This window comes from Anopheles merus, chromosome X, assembly GCF_017562075.2.
Source record: "Anopheles merus strain MAF chromosome X, AmerM5.1, whole genome shotgun sequence".
NCBI lineage: Eukaryota > Metazoa > Arthropoda > Insecta > Diptera > Culicidae > Anopheles > Anopheles merus.
In genome coordinates this window covers 20,117,650-20,135,358 of record NC_054081.1, presented here as the reverse complement: position 1 = coordinate 20,135,358, position 17,709 = coordinate 20,117,650, and the positions used below count along the sequence as shown (strand labels likewise).

General features: G+C 38.1%; 1 protein-coding gene across 9 annotated transcripts in view; it reads right to left on the bottom strand.

Moving 5' to 3' along the window:
- LOC121590121 (ubiquitin carboxyl-terminal hydrolase Usp2) overlaps positions 1–17,709 on the bottom strand; it is a 225,342-nt gene that overhangs the window by 116,833 nt on the left and 90,800 nt on the right. For 7 of the 9 annotated variants that reach the window (XM_041909544.1, XM_041909536.1, XM_041909553.1 and 4 more), the window contains one exon: positions 50–224. The exons of the other annotated variants lie outside the window; for them this stretch is intronic. In XM_041909544.1, the coding sequence (XP_041765478.1) occupies positions 50–224 (175 nt within the window). The remainder of the gene's footprint in view (positions 1–49; positions 225–17,709) is intronic. 9 annotated transcript variants of the gene reach the window in all.

Below are 17,709 nucleotides of genomic sequence, written 5' to 3'. Positions count from 1 at the left end.
TTATAATCAAATGTGCGTTCATTCTATTATATTTAGTGGTATACTGTACCTTCTCTTGTGTTCCGTAAAGAATCATTGAATTCTGTACATCTTTCATAATTAAAACTGGGTTTTATATGTCTAGCAGATGATGGCGATGATTCTTTATTAGGATATTGGTCATCTTCGCGTTCATTTTTTTGTGGCGATATTTGTTGTTTGTTCAAGTTTATTCTGGATTGAAGCTGTTGATGAAAGGGAAACAAAAAATATTGAAAATTCGCTTTACGAACAATTATTCACCAATGTTCGGTGGTATAGTAAAAGTAATATAAAAAAAATTGAATACACTAGATTTTCAAAACCAAATCGGAAATATGATAGTAGAATAACGATGACGGTATCACATTCACCCTTGCATAGGATGAAGAAAGACTATAATTTTTTGTTGCATTTCTGCTCTTACAGTACTTGTCAGTCAATTACAAATACCTCAAGTTCCCTAGACCTCTTATCGGAAACCTTTCTTCACGCATCCTTGAGCACACTCTTTAGTTATGTCCCAGCAAAAATCAAACTGCTACCTTTTGAAAGCTCGCAACATCATACAAACATGTGATAAAAGATATGAAATGTATGCGATCCACTGAAAGTTATTTTGGATGGTCGTCTGCCTATTCAATAACCTAGGCTAAATGCTCTAAATTCCGGATTAACCATGTGACGAGAATTCCATGCAATGTTTTCAAAAACGAAGTGACATTTTTAGGACACAACATATCGAAGGAAGGTATACAACCAGACAAGTAAAAGTACTCGATAATCCTAAAATATCCTGTACCACAAAATAGTGACGAAGTGCGAAGATTCGTCGCTTTTTGTAATTACTATCGTCGATTTATCAAAATACTGTACTAGCCCATAAATCCGATGATATGGAACTCCCCATAGCTTTCGCTAGCAAAGATTTCACGAAAGGAGAATCCAACAAGTCAACTATAGAACAAGAGCTAACTGCGATACATTGGGCAGTTCAGCATTTCAGCCCATACATATATGGTAGGAAATTTAAAATTCGTACAGACCATCGCCCGTTGGTGTTCTTATTCTCAATGAAAAACCCCTCATCAAAACTGACACGAATGAGATGGGATCTAGAAGAGTACGATTACGAAGTTGAATACGTCCCGGGAAAATCAAACGTTGTATCAGATGCTTTATCAAGAATTCCGATCACATCAGAAAGATTGAACGCTATGCACATAGTTACCAGGGCTATGAAACAAAAGAAACAAGAAACTGAGTTAATTCACATCAAGGAGCCTGATCAACTCCATGTATATGATGCAACAAATAGTTTAGAAGCATTCGATCTACCTAAACTAAAATTTCACCTGGACAAAAATAGAAAAACCCTATTTTTGAATATCTACGATAAAAGATTTCGTAAGAGACTTTCCGAAGAGGAAGTACTCGCAATAAATACGAACATGAAAGAAGAATTAGTAAGGGTATTAAAAATCATTGATGGCAGGCCTGCCCAAAAAAATAAAATTGCTGAAAGATGCAAGAATAATGAAAAAGATAACCCTTCGAGAGGTAAAACATATGTCGCAATACAAGCTAATGATGACATTTTTAAATACGTTAGTAAAGAAGATTTTAAAAACATTGGCAACGCTGTTCTTAAGAACACTGCCGTAATAATCTATGACAAACCCATCGAGGTTTATAAGAAAATTGATATTGACATGTTAATTAAAAGATACCACGACATGCCTACGGGAGGTCATGTCGGAATCAACAAACTATATAAAAAACTAAAATCGATTATTTCATGGCCAAACATGAAAAAAAAAATTACAGACTATGTTAAACAATGTTTAAGCTGCAAAATAAACAAACATGCCATACCATTGAGAACCCCTGCAATCAATACAACAACGCCAAATAAACCATTCGATGTAGTATCTATAGACACTATAGGACCTTTTCCTATAACACAATCAGGAAATCGCTACGCTATTACCCTGCAATGCGATCTTTCAAAATATGTTATGGCTCTTCCAGTACCAGACAAATCAGCTTCTACAATCGCTAAAGAAATTGTGAATAAATGCATACTTATATATGGACCCATGAAATGTATTAAAACTGATCAAGGAACAGAATATAAAGGTGTTTTTGACGAAGTTTGTAAATTGCTAAAAATTTATCGCAAATGTTCAACAGCTTACCACCCCCAAACGATCGGTGCCTTAGAGCGAAACCACAAGTGTCTTAATGAGTATTTTAGAAATTTAGGAAACGAGCGTAGTAATGACTGGGATGAGTGGCTATCTTTTTACTGTTTTTTCTATAATACCACACCAAATAACCTACATGATTATACGCCATTTGAACTTGTTTTCGGGAAAAAGCTGAATGCATTTGAATTCTGCAATATTAACAAAATGGAACCATTATACAACATAGATGCATATGAAAAAGAGTTGAAATATCGCCTTCAAATTGCCCATGATACAGTAAGAAAAACTTTCGAACAAGGAAAAATAAAAAGAACAATACTATTAAACAGCCTACTAGATGAAAGGAACATAAGCGTAGAGATAAACGATATAGTATATCTTAAGATAGAAAATAGACATAAATTAGAACCAGTCAAGCTAACGCCACTATAAAAGGTAAAAATAGCAAAGAACAAGTAGTACACATATCTAGACTAATTAAGAGATAAGAAAACTATAAAATAAACATAAAAATATAATGTACTAATATACTTAAGTATAAATTCCAGAAACAAGGAAAGGTATCTGAAGCCAAATTTTCAAAATCAAAATTTTTTCTTTAAAAAGGGGTTAGGTGTGACGAACATTCCACACCGTCTAGACAGGTCTAATTTCGATACGCACACGCACTGCCCAGTACCAGAATAGCTAACGCCAAAACGGACTGCGGCTGCAGTGTGCAATAAGAGACGCGTGTCCGCGACTTTATCGAATGGTTCCCACATTTTGCCACCTTACAAAATAAAAAAATTCTCCCTGATCCTTCAGGATCGCCTTGTCCCGCACGTCAAAGAGATAGCTGGAAACTATCAAAGAGGATTCCGAAACGGAAAATCAACCACTGATCAGATCTTCACCATGCGGCAGATCTTGGAGAAGATGGCTGAATACAGAAACGACACATACCATCTCTTCATTGACTTCAAAGCCGCATACGATAGCATAGCCAGGGTAAAACTGTACGACGCTATGAGCTCATTTGGAATCCCGGCCAAACTGATAAGGCTAGTTAGAACGGCCAAACTGATAAGGCTAGTTAGAACGGCCAAACTGATAAGGCTAGTTAGAATGACTATGACCAACGTCACATGCCAGGTGAGGGTGGATGGAAAACTCTCAGGACCTTTTGCTATCACCAAGGGTCTGCGCCAGGGGGACGTGCTTGCCTGTCTCCTATTCAACTTGGCGCAAAAGAGGGCCATCCGCGACTCGAGGGTGGAGACTACGGGAACCATCTTCTATAAGTCAACCCAGATCCTGGCATACGCAGATGATATAGACATCATCGGTCTGTGGCTCTCCTATGTAGCAGAAGCCTACCAAGGGATTGAGCAGGCGGCAGAGGGCCTCGGATTGCAGATAAACGAGGCAAAGACCAAACTGATGGTGGCAACATCAGCGGACCTTCTTCTTCTTCTTCTTTGGCTCAACAACAGATGCCGGTCAAGGCCTGCGAACACACTTGTGGGGTTGGCTTTCAGTGACTTATTGATTTCCCCCCATAGCAGGATAGTCAGTCCTACATATGGCGGCACGGTCTATTTGGGGCTTGAACCCATGACGGGCATGTTGTTAAGTCGTACGAGTTGACGACTGTACCATGAGACCGGCTAATCAGCGGACCTACCAAGAAATAATCCGAACCTACGTAGGCGTGATGTGCAGATAGGTAAACGCCCTTTGGAAGTCGTCCCAGAATTCACCTATCTGGGGTCAAAGGTCAGCAACGACAACAGTATGGAAGCTGAGTTGCGCGAGTTAGCACATCGGCATCAAACTGCTGATGCGGCGGGTTGAATAACTTGGGTATCGATATGCTGATCGATATATGCATATTGATACCGTTAGCCGACCGGTCACATTAAGCGTTGGTAAAAAATAATGGAAAATAAAGTCAGTTGGTTTCTAGTACTCGAAAGGTCCACTTCTTTCTAGCATCGAAGAAAGAAAAATAACTGGCGCCCGAATAGGGACCTGAAGAAGTTAAACGGGAAGTGTATAAGTCAAAAAAAAATCCTAACATTAACAGTAGTTAAATCTGTGGTCAAAGGAGCCATTATTGAGACAAAGCGAATTTTGGGACACCGTGGTAAACACCCGATTGCTGCCAGCAGGCCCCCAGTAGTCGAAAGGAATAAAAAGGAAACCCTGCTGTAGCTGCCCAACTTTCCCCCGCGGAAAACTTCATCAATGGAGATCAACTCAAAATTAATGTAAGTATTCAAAAAAAAATCCGAAATAGGCATATTTTGGTGAACAATACAAAGCCTCGGTTTAATTAGTGATCGGTGAATTATAATTGTAACAGTGTAAAGTAAAGTGGAAGCTAAAAAACAAAAATGACCAATCCCAACTCCGAAATTGTTCTACGATCTTTTGTAGAGATGGGGAAAACCCCTGACTTTTTGAGGGACGTTCTAATTTTTGACGGAAACCCAAACGAACTGATGAATTGGATCTCGGATGTAGAAGATGTTTTTATCATGTATAGGGATCTTCCGGACGATTCGTTGCAGTTCCATTTGGTTGAACGAACAATCAGAAGAAAAGTCCGCGGAGAAGCTTCCGACGTACTAAACGCAAATAATGTAACATGCGCTTGGCATCAGATAAAATCAACACTGATGCTATATTACAAAGATAAGCGTGACGTGAAGACCCTAGACTATGAATTAACGTGTATACAAAAGGGTTATTCTGAAAGCCTTGCCGGATATTATAGCAGAGTCAATAAATTACTAACCGCTATGATAGCACAAGTTCAAACGGATAGCAAATATTCCCTCCACGCAAACGTTCATATAAATTATTTTAGGGAGAAAGCTTTGGACTCGCTTATTAGAGGTCTTGAAAAACCGTCATCTACACTGTTAAAAACTGCTGAGCCGAAGACCCTTAGCAAAGCATATCAATTTTGGCTTGTTTACTTTAATATGGACATTCGATCAGCACCTTATAAGAATCAGTATGGTAATCAAAATTCCTCTAATACTCCTAAGCCAAAAGATCTAGGGTACGAACCGCAACCCTCCAAGGTAGCACCTAGAAAAATTCACAAGCTCACCCATTGCAAGCTCATCAAATGGATAGCAATGACTACCATTTACAAGAACAGATCAGGGACCAGTTCACTGATGAATATGATATTACAGAAAACAATCAAAATATAAATTTACAGCACGACCATGATCCGCAAGAGGGATCAATTAGAAATCATCAGAACCATTTTTTAGAGTGGGAGATGAGTTGGTAGTTCCCTGTCTTCCGTTTATTAAACTCAAAACTACCATTGGAACTTTTCCATTCTTAATAGATACAGGTGCTAATATTAATTTAATAGATCCACAATTAGCACATTCATACGAACACAGCAAGCCGTACAAATTTTCTATAAGCCAAATTAGTAGTGCAAACAGTAAATTTTCTCCCACATATGCCATTGATATATATTTTTTCCATCCTAAAATTGATTTTGAAGATCGCTTTTTACTTCACCATTTTCATAATTATTTTTATGGTATAATTGGCAACAGCATGATGAAAGCTTTGGATGCTATAATAGACCTAGGAAAAGATCACATAACATTAACTAGAAACGGCAACAAGTTTGTTGTCCCAATTTTATATTATTCACCGCATAATCATTCTTCTCACAATTGAATCCGAACATCTCACTTTACAAAATTAGAGCCAGAAAAACTAAAAAAAGTGTTGGAGAAAAATAGCCATTCATTTTATAAACCAGATACTAAATTAACTTGTACAACTAATATCGAATGTGCAATACACACTACGGATAACTCCCCAGTTCATCAAAGAGTTTATCCTTATCCTGCTGCATATGCTGACGAAGTAAATAAGCAAGTGGAAAAATTATTAGAAGATGGATTTACTAGACCGTCTCACTCGGCTTGTACATCCCCGGTATGGATTGTACCAAAAAAGTCAGATGCGTCAGGGCAAAAAAAAATTTGAATGGTTATAGATTATCGCATGTTAAATGCCAAAACCATCTCTGAAAAGTACCCAATGCCTGAGATAAACTACGTAATAGACCAATTAAAAGGAAAAAAATATTTTTCAGCGTTGGATTTAGCTTCCGGATTCCACCAAATTAAGATGAAAGAATCGGATATTGATGAAACAGCATTCGCTATTAATAATGGCAAATACGAATTCACTAGAATGCCATTTGGCTTAAAAAACGCTCCAGCGATATTCCAAAGAGCGATTGATGATATTTTGCGAAATTTTATTGGAAAGATATGCTATGTCTATATAGATGAGGTTATATTTTTTGGAGATAGTTTGGATAACCATCTAGAAAATTATGATACAAATTTGAAAACATTAAATATTGCAAGGTTAAAAATTCAATTAGATAAGTCAGAATTCCTGCGTCAAGAGGTAGAATTTCTAGGTTTTATTATGAGCACTGATGAAATAAAACCTTATGAAAACAAAATCGACGTAATTAATAAGTACCCCGTGCGCAAAATTATTAAGGATTTGCGTGCCGTTTAAGGATTAATGGGCTACTATCGACGATTTTTTAAAGATTTTGCCATAATAGCAAAACCTCTGACAAACATTTTAAGGGAGAAGGGATCTGACATATTGAAAAAGAAAATTACTTTAGACTTACATGAAATTGAATGTTTTAATAAAATGAAACAAGTATTATCATCAAGCGATGTTTTAATTTATCCAGATTTTAATAAGCCATTTTTTTTTAACAACAGACGCCTCAATTTTCGCAATAGGATCAGTTCTCTCTCAAAGTGAATAAGGCAAAGACAAACCAATCCACTACGCCTCAAGAACCTTATCGAGGACAAAAAAGAAATATTCAGCTCCCGAGAAAGAGATGCTTGCTATTTTTTGGTCATTGCAAACGTTCCATAACTATCTTCATGGAGCGTAAGTTAAAATAGTAACCGATCACCAGCCCCTGACTTTTGTACAATCACCAAAAAATACGAATGCCAAAGGAAATGTTGTGACTGATGCCCTCAGTGGAATAGTATTCTCTCTGTTTGGTCCACAACATTCTGCAGAAATTAGCCAAGCCAAGATCTCTACAGAAGCCCCATTAAATGTTTTTCAGAATCAGATCATACTAAAGGAAGGGAAACCGAAAACAGTATTCGAAAACTCTTTCCCAAATTTTTAACAAACTATCATTTATACAGATACATTAACTGAATCCTCTTTTTACAGATTCTTAAGGATCATTTGATATTAACAAAAGTAAACGGTATTTTAACGAGCGAAGAAATTATGGGTAAATTTCAAGATGTTTATAGAAAGTTTTATGGAAATCAGAAACTCCTTGAAATCCGTTTTACACAAAAGCTCCTTGAAGATGTATCGGACGAAAATCTACAGATGAATATAATTACGGCAGTGCATAACAGGGGACACCGTGGAGCCCAGGAAAATAAGTTTCAAATTTTACGCAAATACTATTTTCCCAAGATGCAAGCCAAAATACTAAAACATGTTTCTAATTGCAGTATATGCAATGAAAACAAATACGATCTTAGCCCGATTAAATTTCCCCAACAAAAAACTTCCATACCAAAAGCACAATTCGAGATTGCTCACATTGATGTGCTTTTTTTGGAAAAACATTTTTTCCTCACCTACATCGATAAGTTTGCAAAATTTGCCCAAGTTCAGTTGATTCAATCGCGAGCAGCCGTTGATATAGTTCCAGCCGTAAAGGAAATTTTAACAAAGTACCACCCGCCAAAAATATTAGTCATGGATGGTGAAAAATCATTCGGCACTCAGGATTTAACCAACTTCTATAAAGTTCACAATATTCAGACCTACTTAACCGCTACTGGTCGAAGCGAGATGAACGGTACGATAGAAAGATTTCACTCAACCTTACTCGAAATTTATCGTATTACAAAATCTGAACAAAAAGATATGCCCATCCCTGACCTTGTCCAATCCTCAGTTCATAAATACAATTCATCAAGCCATTCCACAACTAAACATACTCCATAAGAAATTATCCTACCTTCCTTCCAGTCATCTGATATTTGCGAGAACGTTTATAAGAATTTAAATGCCAAGCAGAAATACGATCTTTTGCTATACAATAAAAACAAAAGGGAGATAACAATACCAATTGCTAAAACGATTTATGAAAAGACTAGGGCTAGATTAAAACACAATCCAAGATACAAAAAGATTAAAGTTAAAAATGTTAATTAGAGCACAATTACAACCGAAGAATCTCGCAAAGTTCATAAAAATGACCTAAAAATTAGATAACGGTCGATGGTACCTTTATACTAACTTCAGATAACTTTTACTTTTTTATTACAGTTTATTCATTTCATTATGTTACCTCAACAAACAAATAACCATAAATAGACAGTTTAATAACAAAATTAAAGAGTTAGCTTCTAACACAGTCAAGGCTATAGAGCAGCGTTCGGCAAAGTCCGGCCCGCGGGCCAAATGCGGCCCGCCGCAACATTCAATCCGGCCCGCGAAAGGTTTTGACTGATTTTGAAAGATGTGAAGAAACTATTCGTATACAAATTACTGAATATCTTTTAGAATAACATTTTATACCATCGTATTCTTTCAACTTTAATTAAAGTACTATGGAATGATCGTTCAGTATGTTCGAACTCGTGATCAATATCCCCGTAACGTTTACTAGAAAAAAATGCCTTTTTTTCGGCTGGATGTGGAAAAAAACTTAGAGAGACAATTTCTTAACATGTACATAATTTGAAAGGAAATTTTTTAAGCTTTCTTTAACCTTTCTAAGACTTGGGGAGTTGCCTTTCATCAGTTATCCGGAATTTTCGCCATGATAGACGAAGACATGCCTGTAGGCATCTTAAGTTTTCGCGACAAAATTGTCAGAGTAGAGCTTTTGCATCATATTGGCCCTGAAAAATTCGATGGAATACATGTGACGGATGTTGTACCAGTTTGCGGACTAGGGTGTTATGTCGAAATTCTACCGAAATTCACCTAATATGAACGCATTGAGTTTTGGCGTCATTGTTTGCCATTGCGAAGTCAGTGGACGCGATTTCTGCTTCCTAATATGTGTAACAATAGGTATAAGTATGGGTGAGGGTTGTAATAATAGGTATAGGTATTGGTTAGGTTAGAGTTACGGTTAGGAATGTAAGTGTATGTGTAAGTGATTAAGGTGAATAAAGCAGTCGTTAATTAGCAGTCAACTCGAGAGGATCATTTGTTACATATGTGTGTTAATTTTCTCATACTATTTCACTGTTTGGCGGATTGCATCGATCTCCCGGCCCAGATAACCCAGTAATGTAGCCACTTGTGCCGCTGTCTTTTTTTTTTGGTTTTTTGGAACCTCAAAAATGAACCTGGGCTCTCCTGCGATGCTTTGATTGTTGCTTAATAGGGCAAAGATGTTGGTGATCAATAAGCAGAAATGTTCTTGTGCGACGTCAGACTTCTGTACGCAGTCCATTTAAGACGCTACGGGATGTCATTCGTTGATCGCGCACGCTTATAAGTTGGTTGATTCACTTTTTTGGTCATTATGTTTAGAGTTTTCTGTTGTCTCATGGGCAACATAATTTATCAATTGATCTGACATGGCATGACAACTGACTTGTCCATAAAGCATTTTTATAATTACTGAATCTATGTTTGCTTCGATAATTTTTCAGCCTTTCAGACTTTTGTATCATCCCCGGAATATATTCAATATTTTTTGTGGTGTGGGAAGATGGGGTCTTTATTATTTTTTGGCTGATTACATTTTTAGCCCTCTATTGCCGATTCTCAAATGATTAAAGATTAGAATTAGTTTTTAAAGTAGGTATCATTAATTTTGAACCATACTTGGATGATATAATTACAGAAAAACAACAATATTACTTAAAATGTTTCTAAAAGGATTAAATATAATAATTTAAGCGCAATAATAAAAACCGCATTCACCAGGCCCGCGGCACTCGATAATTTACTGAAGTAGGCCCTTTGCCTCAAAAGTTTGCCGACCGCTGCTATAGAGCAATCAAATTCATTAGAAACCCATTAAATTGTTATATACATGCACTTAGAAAAAATTATAGAATCTGTTCAAGGAATTATAGATAGTATAGTTTGGACAAAAGCGAATATTGTTAATGAAACGATTTTGTCAGATTTGGAAATGAATTTGCTAGAAAAAAAAACTTACAATCTGAAAACATACCCTTCACAACGAAAGCTGAAGCTCTCACGTTCATCGAAACCTCAATCGCCACCAATAATCGCGAAATAGTTTTGCTTCTAAAAACCCCTAAACTCGACCCCAGAATCTTCCGTAAAGTCAAAATCTATCCTGTGTTGTACCATCAAGGGCGAATCCACCTGGACCACACATCATACGTCATTAACGGAAACATTAGCTACATGGTAAACAGTCTCAATCAATACGTATATTCCTTGAGTGAAGTCAATCAAGATCGATCAGAATGTGTACCAAGGTTAATTGGAGGACAACAAGCTTCATGCAATTTTACAAAACAGCTACGTACATTTGAAGCGTTTCGAGTAGACGACCAAGCCGTGTTGATCTACTCAATCCAAAATTTCTCGCTTTTCAACAATTGCGGAACCAGCAATAGAACGTTAAAGGGATCATTCGTCGTCAGAACAAACTCATGCGACGCATGGATAAATGATGTACAATTCTCATCGAAGGTGGTAGAAATGATAGGCGAGCTCTCGTTATATCAGTTGGACGGAATAGTCGTCAATAAGCAGCACGAGGTTATCAATATGTCTATCGAACACCTTCTAGACCTACACCTTGAAACAAGGAAAGAACTCGAGCCCATTCGTTTAGAGAACCAATCGCTATCCATCGCCTGGCCATCCATAAGCCTTTTGGAAGGAACGTCGATCCCTCTCGTCATATGCATTGTAATTTTGCTGGCATGTAGAAGAAAAGCAAAAGTTAGAGTTGATTTGACGATCGCACCTGCAAAACCTGCCTACACAACGTTTCCACACCGTAGCTATGTTCCAGGGACGTCAACAACATAAGGAAGGGCGAGTTAGCACATCGGCATCAAACTGCTGATGCGGCGGGTTGAATAACTTGGGTATCGATATGCTGATCGATATATGCATATCGATACCGTTAGCCGACCGGTCACATTAAGCGTTGGTAACAAATAATGGAAAATAAAGTCAGTTGGTTTCTAGCACTCGAAAGGACCACTTCTTTCTAGCATCGAAGAAAGAAAATAACTCGCGCAAGGATGCTGGCTGCCAACCGGTCATTCTACAGCCTGAAAAAGCAGTTCACCTCAAAGAACCTGTCGCGACGGACGAAGCTGGGACTATATAGTACCTATATAGTACCAGTACTCACATATGCCTCTGAGACATGGACACTGTCCAAATCTGACGAAGCCCTCTTAGCCGCGTTCGACAGGAAGATGCTCAGAAGGATACTTGGCCCCGTCAATTTCTTAACATGTACATAATTTGAAAGGAAATTTTTTAAGCTTTCTTTAACCTTTCTAAGACTTGGGGAGTTGCCTTTCATCAGTTATCCGGAATTTTCGCCATGATAGACGAAGACATGCCTGTAGGCATCTTAAGTTTTCGCGACAAAATTGTCAGAGTAGAGCTTTTGCATCATATTGGCCCTGAAAAATTCGATGGAATACATGTGACGGATGTTGTACCAGTTTGCGGACTAGGGTGTTATGTCGAAATTCTACCGAAATTCACCTAATATGAACGCATTGAGTTTTGGCGTCATTGTTTGCCATTGCGAAGTCAGTGGACGCGATTTCTGCTTCCTAATATGTGTAACAATAGGTATAAGTATGGGTGAGGGTTGTAATAATAGGTATAGGTATTGGTTAGGTTAGAGTTACGGTTAGGAATGTAAGTGTATGTGTAAGTGATTAAGGTGAATAAAGCAGTCGTTAATTAGCAGTCAACTCGAGAGGATCATTTGTTACATATGTGTGTTAATTTTCTCATACTATTTCACTGTTTGGCGGATTGCATCGATCTCCCGGCCCAGATAACCCAGTAATGTAGCCACTTGTGCCGCTGTCTTTTTTTTTTTGGTTTTTTGGAACCTCAAAAAATGAACCTGGGCTCTCCTGCGATGCTTTGATTGTTGCTTAATAGGGCAAAGATGTTGGTGATCAATAAGCAGAAATGTTCTTGTGCGACGTCAGACTTCTGTACGCAGTCCATTTAAGACGCTACGGGATGTCATTCGTTGATCGCGCACGCTTATAAGTTGGTTGATTCACTTTTTTGGTCATTATGTTTAGAGTTTTCTGTTGTCTCATGGGCAACATAATTTATCAATTGATCTGACATGGCATGACAACTGACTTGTCCATAAAGCATTTTTATAATTACTGAATCTATGTTTGCTTCGATAATTTTTCAGCCTTTCAGACTTTTGTATCATCCCGGAATATATTCAATATTTTTTGTGGTGTGGGAAGATGGGGTCTTTATTATTTTTGGCTGATTACATTTTTAGCCCTCTATTGCCGATTCTCAAATGATTAAAGATTAGAATTAGTTTTTAAAGTAGGTATCATTAATTTTGAACCATACTTGGATGATATAATTACAGAAAAACAACAATATTACTTAAAATGTTTCTAAAAGGATTAAATATAATAATTTAAGCGCAATAATAAAACCGCATTCACCAGGCCCGCGGCACTCGATAATTTACTGAAGTAGGCCCTTTGCCTCAAAAGTTTGCCGACCGCTGCTATAGAGCAATCAAATTCATTAGAAACCCATTAAATTGTTATATACATGCACTTAGAAAAAATTATAGAATCTGTTCAAGGAATTATAGATAGTATAGTTTGGACAAAAGCGAATATTGTTAATGAAACGATTTTGTCAGATTTGGAAATGAATTTGCTAGAAAAAAAACTTACAATCTGAAAACATACCCTTCACAACGAAAGCTGAAGCTCTCACGTTCATCGAAACCTCAATCGCCACCAATAATCGCGAAATAGTTTTGCTTCTAAAAACCCCTAAACTCGACCCCAGAATCTTCCGTAAAGTCAAAATCTATCCTGTGTTGTACCATCAAGGGCGAATCCACCTGGACCACACATCATACGTCATTAACGGAAACATTAGCTACATGGTAAACAGTCTCAATCAATACGTATATTCCTTGAGTGAAGTCAATCAAGATCGATCAGAATGTGTACCAAGGTTAATTGGAGGGCAACAAGCTTCATGCAATTTTACAAAACAGCTACGTACATTTGAAGCGTTTCGAGTAGACGACCAAGCCGTGTTGATCTACTCAATCCAAAATTTCTCGCTTTTCAACAATTGCGGAACCAGCAATAGAACGTTAAAGGGATCATTCGTCGTCAGAACAAACTCATGCGACGCATGGATAAATGATGTACAATTCTCATCGAAGGTGGTAGAAATGATAGGCGAGCTCTCGTTATATCAGTTGGACGGAATAGTCGTCAATAAGCAGCACGAGGTTATCAATATGTCTATCGAACACCTTCTAGACCTACACCTTGAAACAAGGAAAGAACTCGAGCCCATTCGTTTAGAGAACCAATCGCTATCCATCGCCTGGCCATCCATAAGCCTTTGGAAGGAACGTCGATCCCTCTCGTCATATGCATTGTAATTTTGCTGGCATGTAGAAGAAAAGCAAAAGTTAGAGTTGATTTGACGATCGCACCTGCAAAACCTGCCTACACAACGTTTCCACACCGTAGCTATGTTCCAGGGACGTCAACAACATAAGGAAGGGCGAGTTAGCACATCGGCATCAAACTGCTGATGCGGCGGGTTGAATAACTTGGGTATCGATATGCTGATCGATATATGCATATCGATACCGTTAGCCGACCGGTCACATTAAGCGTTGGTAACAAATAATGGAAAATAAAGTCAGTTGGTTTCTAGCACTCGAAAGGACCACTTCTTTCTAGCATCGAAGAAAGAAAAATAACTCGCGCAAGGATGCTGGCTGCCAACCGGTCATTCTACAGCCTGAAAAAGCAGTTCACCTCAAAGAACCTGTCGCGACGGACGAAGCTGGGACTATATAGTACCTATATAGTACCAGTACTCACATATGCCTCTGAGACATGGACACTGTCCAAATCTGACGAAGCCCTCTTAGCCGCGTTCGACAGGAAGATGCTCAGAAGGATACTTGGCCCCGTATGTGTGGAAGGACAATGGAGGAGCCGATATAATGACGAGCTATACGAGATGTACTAAGCTCGCTAGGCTCCGGTGGGCAGGACATGTTGTACGCATGGAAACGTACGACCCAGCCCGTAAAGTCTTTTTAGGCCGTCCACAAAGACAGAGGAGGCGTGGTAGGCCCAAATTGAGGTGGCAAGATGGCGTGGAGGCGTCCGCCATTAAGGCCGGAATAACGGACTGGCAGACGAAGGCGCGAGACCGTGAACAGTTTCGGACACTCCTGAGGCAGGCCAAGACCGCAAAGAGGTTGTAGCGCCGGATAATCAACAATCAATCAACAAAATAACAGGGAACCGATGACAATTTCGGTTCCCACAACAAAATGCAACTTAGGCAAAACGGCTTCAGGTATTTCGCCTGACGTAAAACTAATGAAATTAATAAATAGAACGCATCGTGTCCGGAACTAGGACAGTGATGAACGAAGAAACAAACTAGAAGGTTCTGTTCTGTGTTGACCATAATATCACAAAGGTGTTTACATATTTACACATAACATAATACACAAAGGTCCAAGTTATTAAAACCAATTTAAATATAAACATAATTTAGAAGAAGGTATTATTGTCATTCATAATTTTAAAGTGACTAAACTTTGTAGAACTTTGGGCCGGTCTGGTGGTACAATCGTCAACTCGTAAGACGTAACAACATGCCCGTCATGGGTTCAAGTCCCGAATAGACCGAGACCCCATACGTAGGACTATTCTTTTCTATTCTGCTATTCTGCTATGGTAACAATAAGTCACTGAAAGCCAAGCTCACTTCACTAGTGGATACAGGCAGGCCTTGACCGACAGCGGTTGTTGTGCCAAAGAAGAAGAAGAAGAAACTTTGTAGAAATATCAGGAATAAAGTTAGTGATAAAATTTTTTTCAGCTCAATTAATAAACCTTAAACCTCAATATATACAAGCAAAAGGGAAGAAACAAATGAATAATGAGGAAATATTTTGATACAACTATGTGGAGAAGTCTTCAGAAGCATCCGTTATTACGGTTGGTTGATACATAAAATAATTATTCATGTTTTAGACATTGAGCTTAAGACTATGTGAACATAATCAATGCATAAGACAACAAAACAGAATGTTAGAAGACCGCGTCAAAACTATCGGTTGTAACAAATAACTATTATAACGATAGTCTTTACGCTAATAAGGAAGTGACATTTGGTTCAAAGTTTGAGGCAAACGGTCAAGGAATCCTTAAAACCTTATTTTTGGTTTAGAATTTATGCATCAATAAAACAAAACATTAGTTTTGAGGCGGAAAATGTTACGCAGGCTGTTAAAATTCGGAAGAAATATTCGTGCTTAAAACCGTTGAACTTGTTACAGTATCTAGAAAGTTATCCCCATGAACTCTAATGGCACGAAGTCTTATTCCTTACCTTGCTAAAGATAGATACAAGTTATGTTATTAACATGTTCAAACATGCTCAGTAACCACGCAAATAACAAAAATGTTCAACCAATTCGAAGCAGTAGTTCTTCTATCGAAGTAATGAACAACGGAATTGAGACAATTAGGTCTTTAATGGCAACTAAAGCAGTACATTTTATCTACTCCTTCATTTTTGAGACTTGGTAACTAAAAATTTAAAAGTTCAAAGTTTAATGAAATAATTATGAAAAACAAAAACTCTCTTCAAACTGACTATGTTACGTTTGTTGGAGCCTTTCATCAACGGTATTTGGCTGATTCAGACCGTAGTGCGTTTGACTTAGGTTATGTTATACGCAGATGACCATTCAAACAAGTCTATGGGCCTTTAATAACTGATATCAAATGATTTTAGAACCATATTGGCCAATGTTGGCAAGCTACATATTAATTCTGCTAAGAAATCGAGAATGTCCGACTTTAGCTGGACCGCATACGTTTCATACCTTAAAAACAGTCAAGGCAGCAATCTGATTTTATGCAGGGACATAGCTAAAGAACGTCCACAAAGATGTGTGAAGAAAAGTTTCCGATAAGTCGTCTAGGGAACTGGCCAGGGTGCCGCAAAGTCAGATGAAAGGTGAAAATATGAAGCGTCCGACTTTAGGTTGCTGACACTGTATGTACAAAAACAGTAAGGAAAAACATGAAAAACTATTCATGGGGCCGTTCACAATTCTATTTAGCTCTTGGTAAGGAGTTTGACAGTTGGTGGCTGAAATCATGTAAACACGCCACACAAAACCACACAAAAAATTAGCCTGCGATTTTCAGCCTAGATTACTGGCCGTTGTCGCAGTAACGGAATGCAACGTTACTACGATAATCTACTAGTTTTTTTCCGTCCAAAAGTCCGTGGTAACCAAATTCCGACGAGGGTTTAATCTTCCTATGAACCAGTCTCCTAGTAATGACTGCCTACTCGGCTGCGTAGTACATAAAAGTAGCGAAATCCTTTTTAGGCTGGCATAAACGCGAAGGTTGCTCAGTCAAGATGAAGATTTGTTATTAGCTGAATCACCCGGCTTGACTTAAATGTCTCGTTTGAATAAATAAAAAAAAAAGATAAATATCCAATCCTAGGAGCTCACAAACTATCCCAGTGGTTTTATCTCAAAGCTTCGTTTCTTCTTGTCTGGCATTATAATCGTAGGCAGTTAAGATCTACCATAGCAATCATTCGTTTGGATACCTGTGAGTTGATTGGTAAATCTATATACATTGTTGTGACGAAACCGTTCGACACCCTTGGCGTTTGAACACCCCTGACGAGACGAAAGACATACAGGGCGAACGTCAAGAGAATCGCAGCGAAACGGGAGAAGCAATCCAACCAGCGAGGAGTAAGGAGCAGATACAAAGCCGTAAGCGTAACACGGATTAATAAGTAAGCGTTAATACTCAGATTAGTAAAGCGACGAGAAAAGTAAGTCAAAAAGTGAAATCAAATGTGATCGTGTAGCTTATAATACAGGGTTTTCCAATTAAGTTTAGACTAGCAGCATACTTTTTTTGAATAGTCGCAATAGATTCTTGACTAGCATCCTTTATTTTTGATTACGAGCAATGGATTATTGACTAGGAGCAATTGATTTCAGCAGGTACCTGCATGACAGCCTAAGAGCGACGCGTTTATAACATCCGGTGTGACAGATTGACTTGAATAATAATCTGTGGATAATATTTAATTTCATCCGCTCATTTGATTAAATCATTTGTTTTACTGTTATATATCA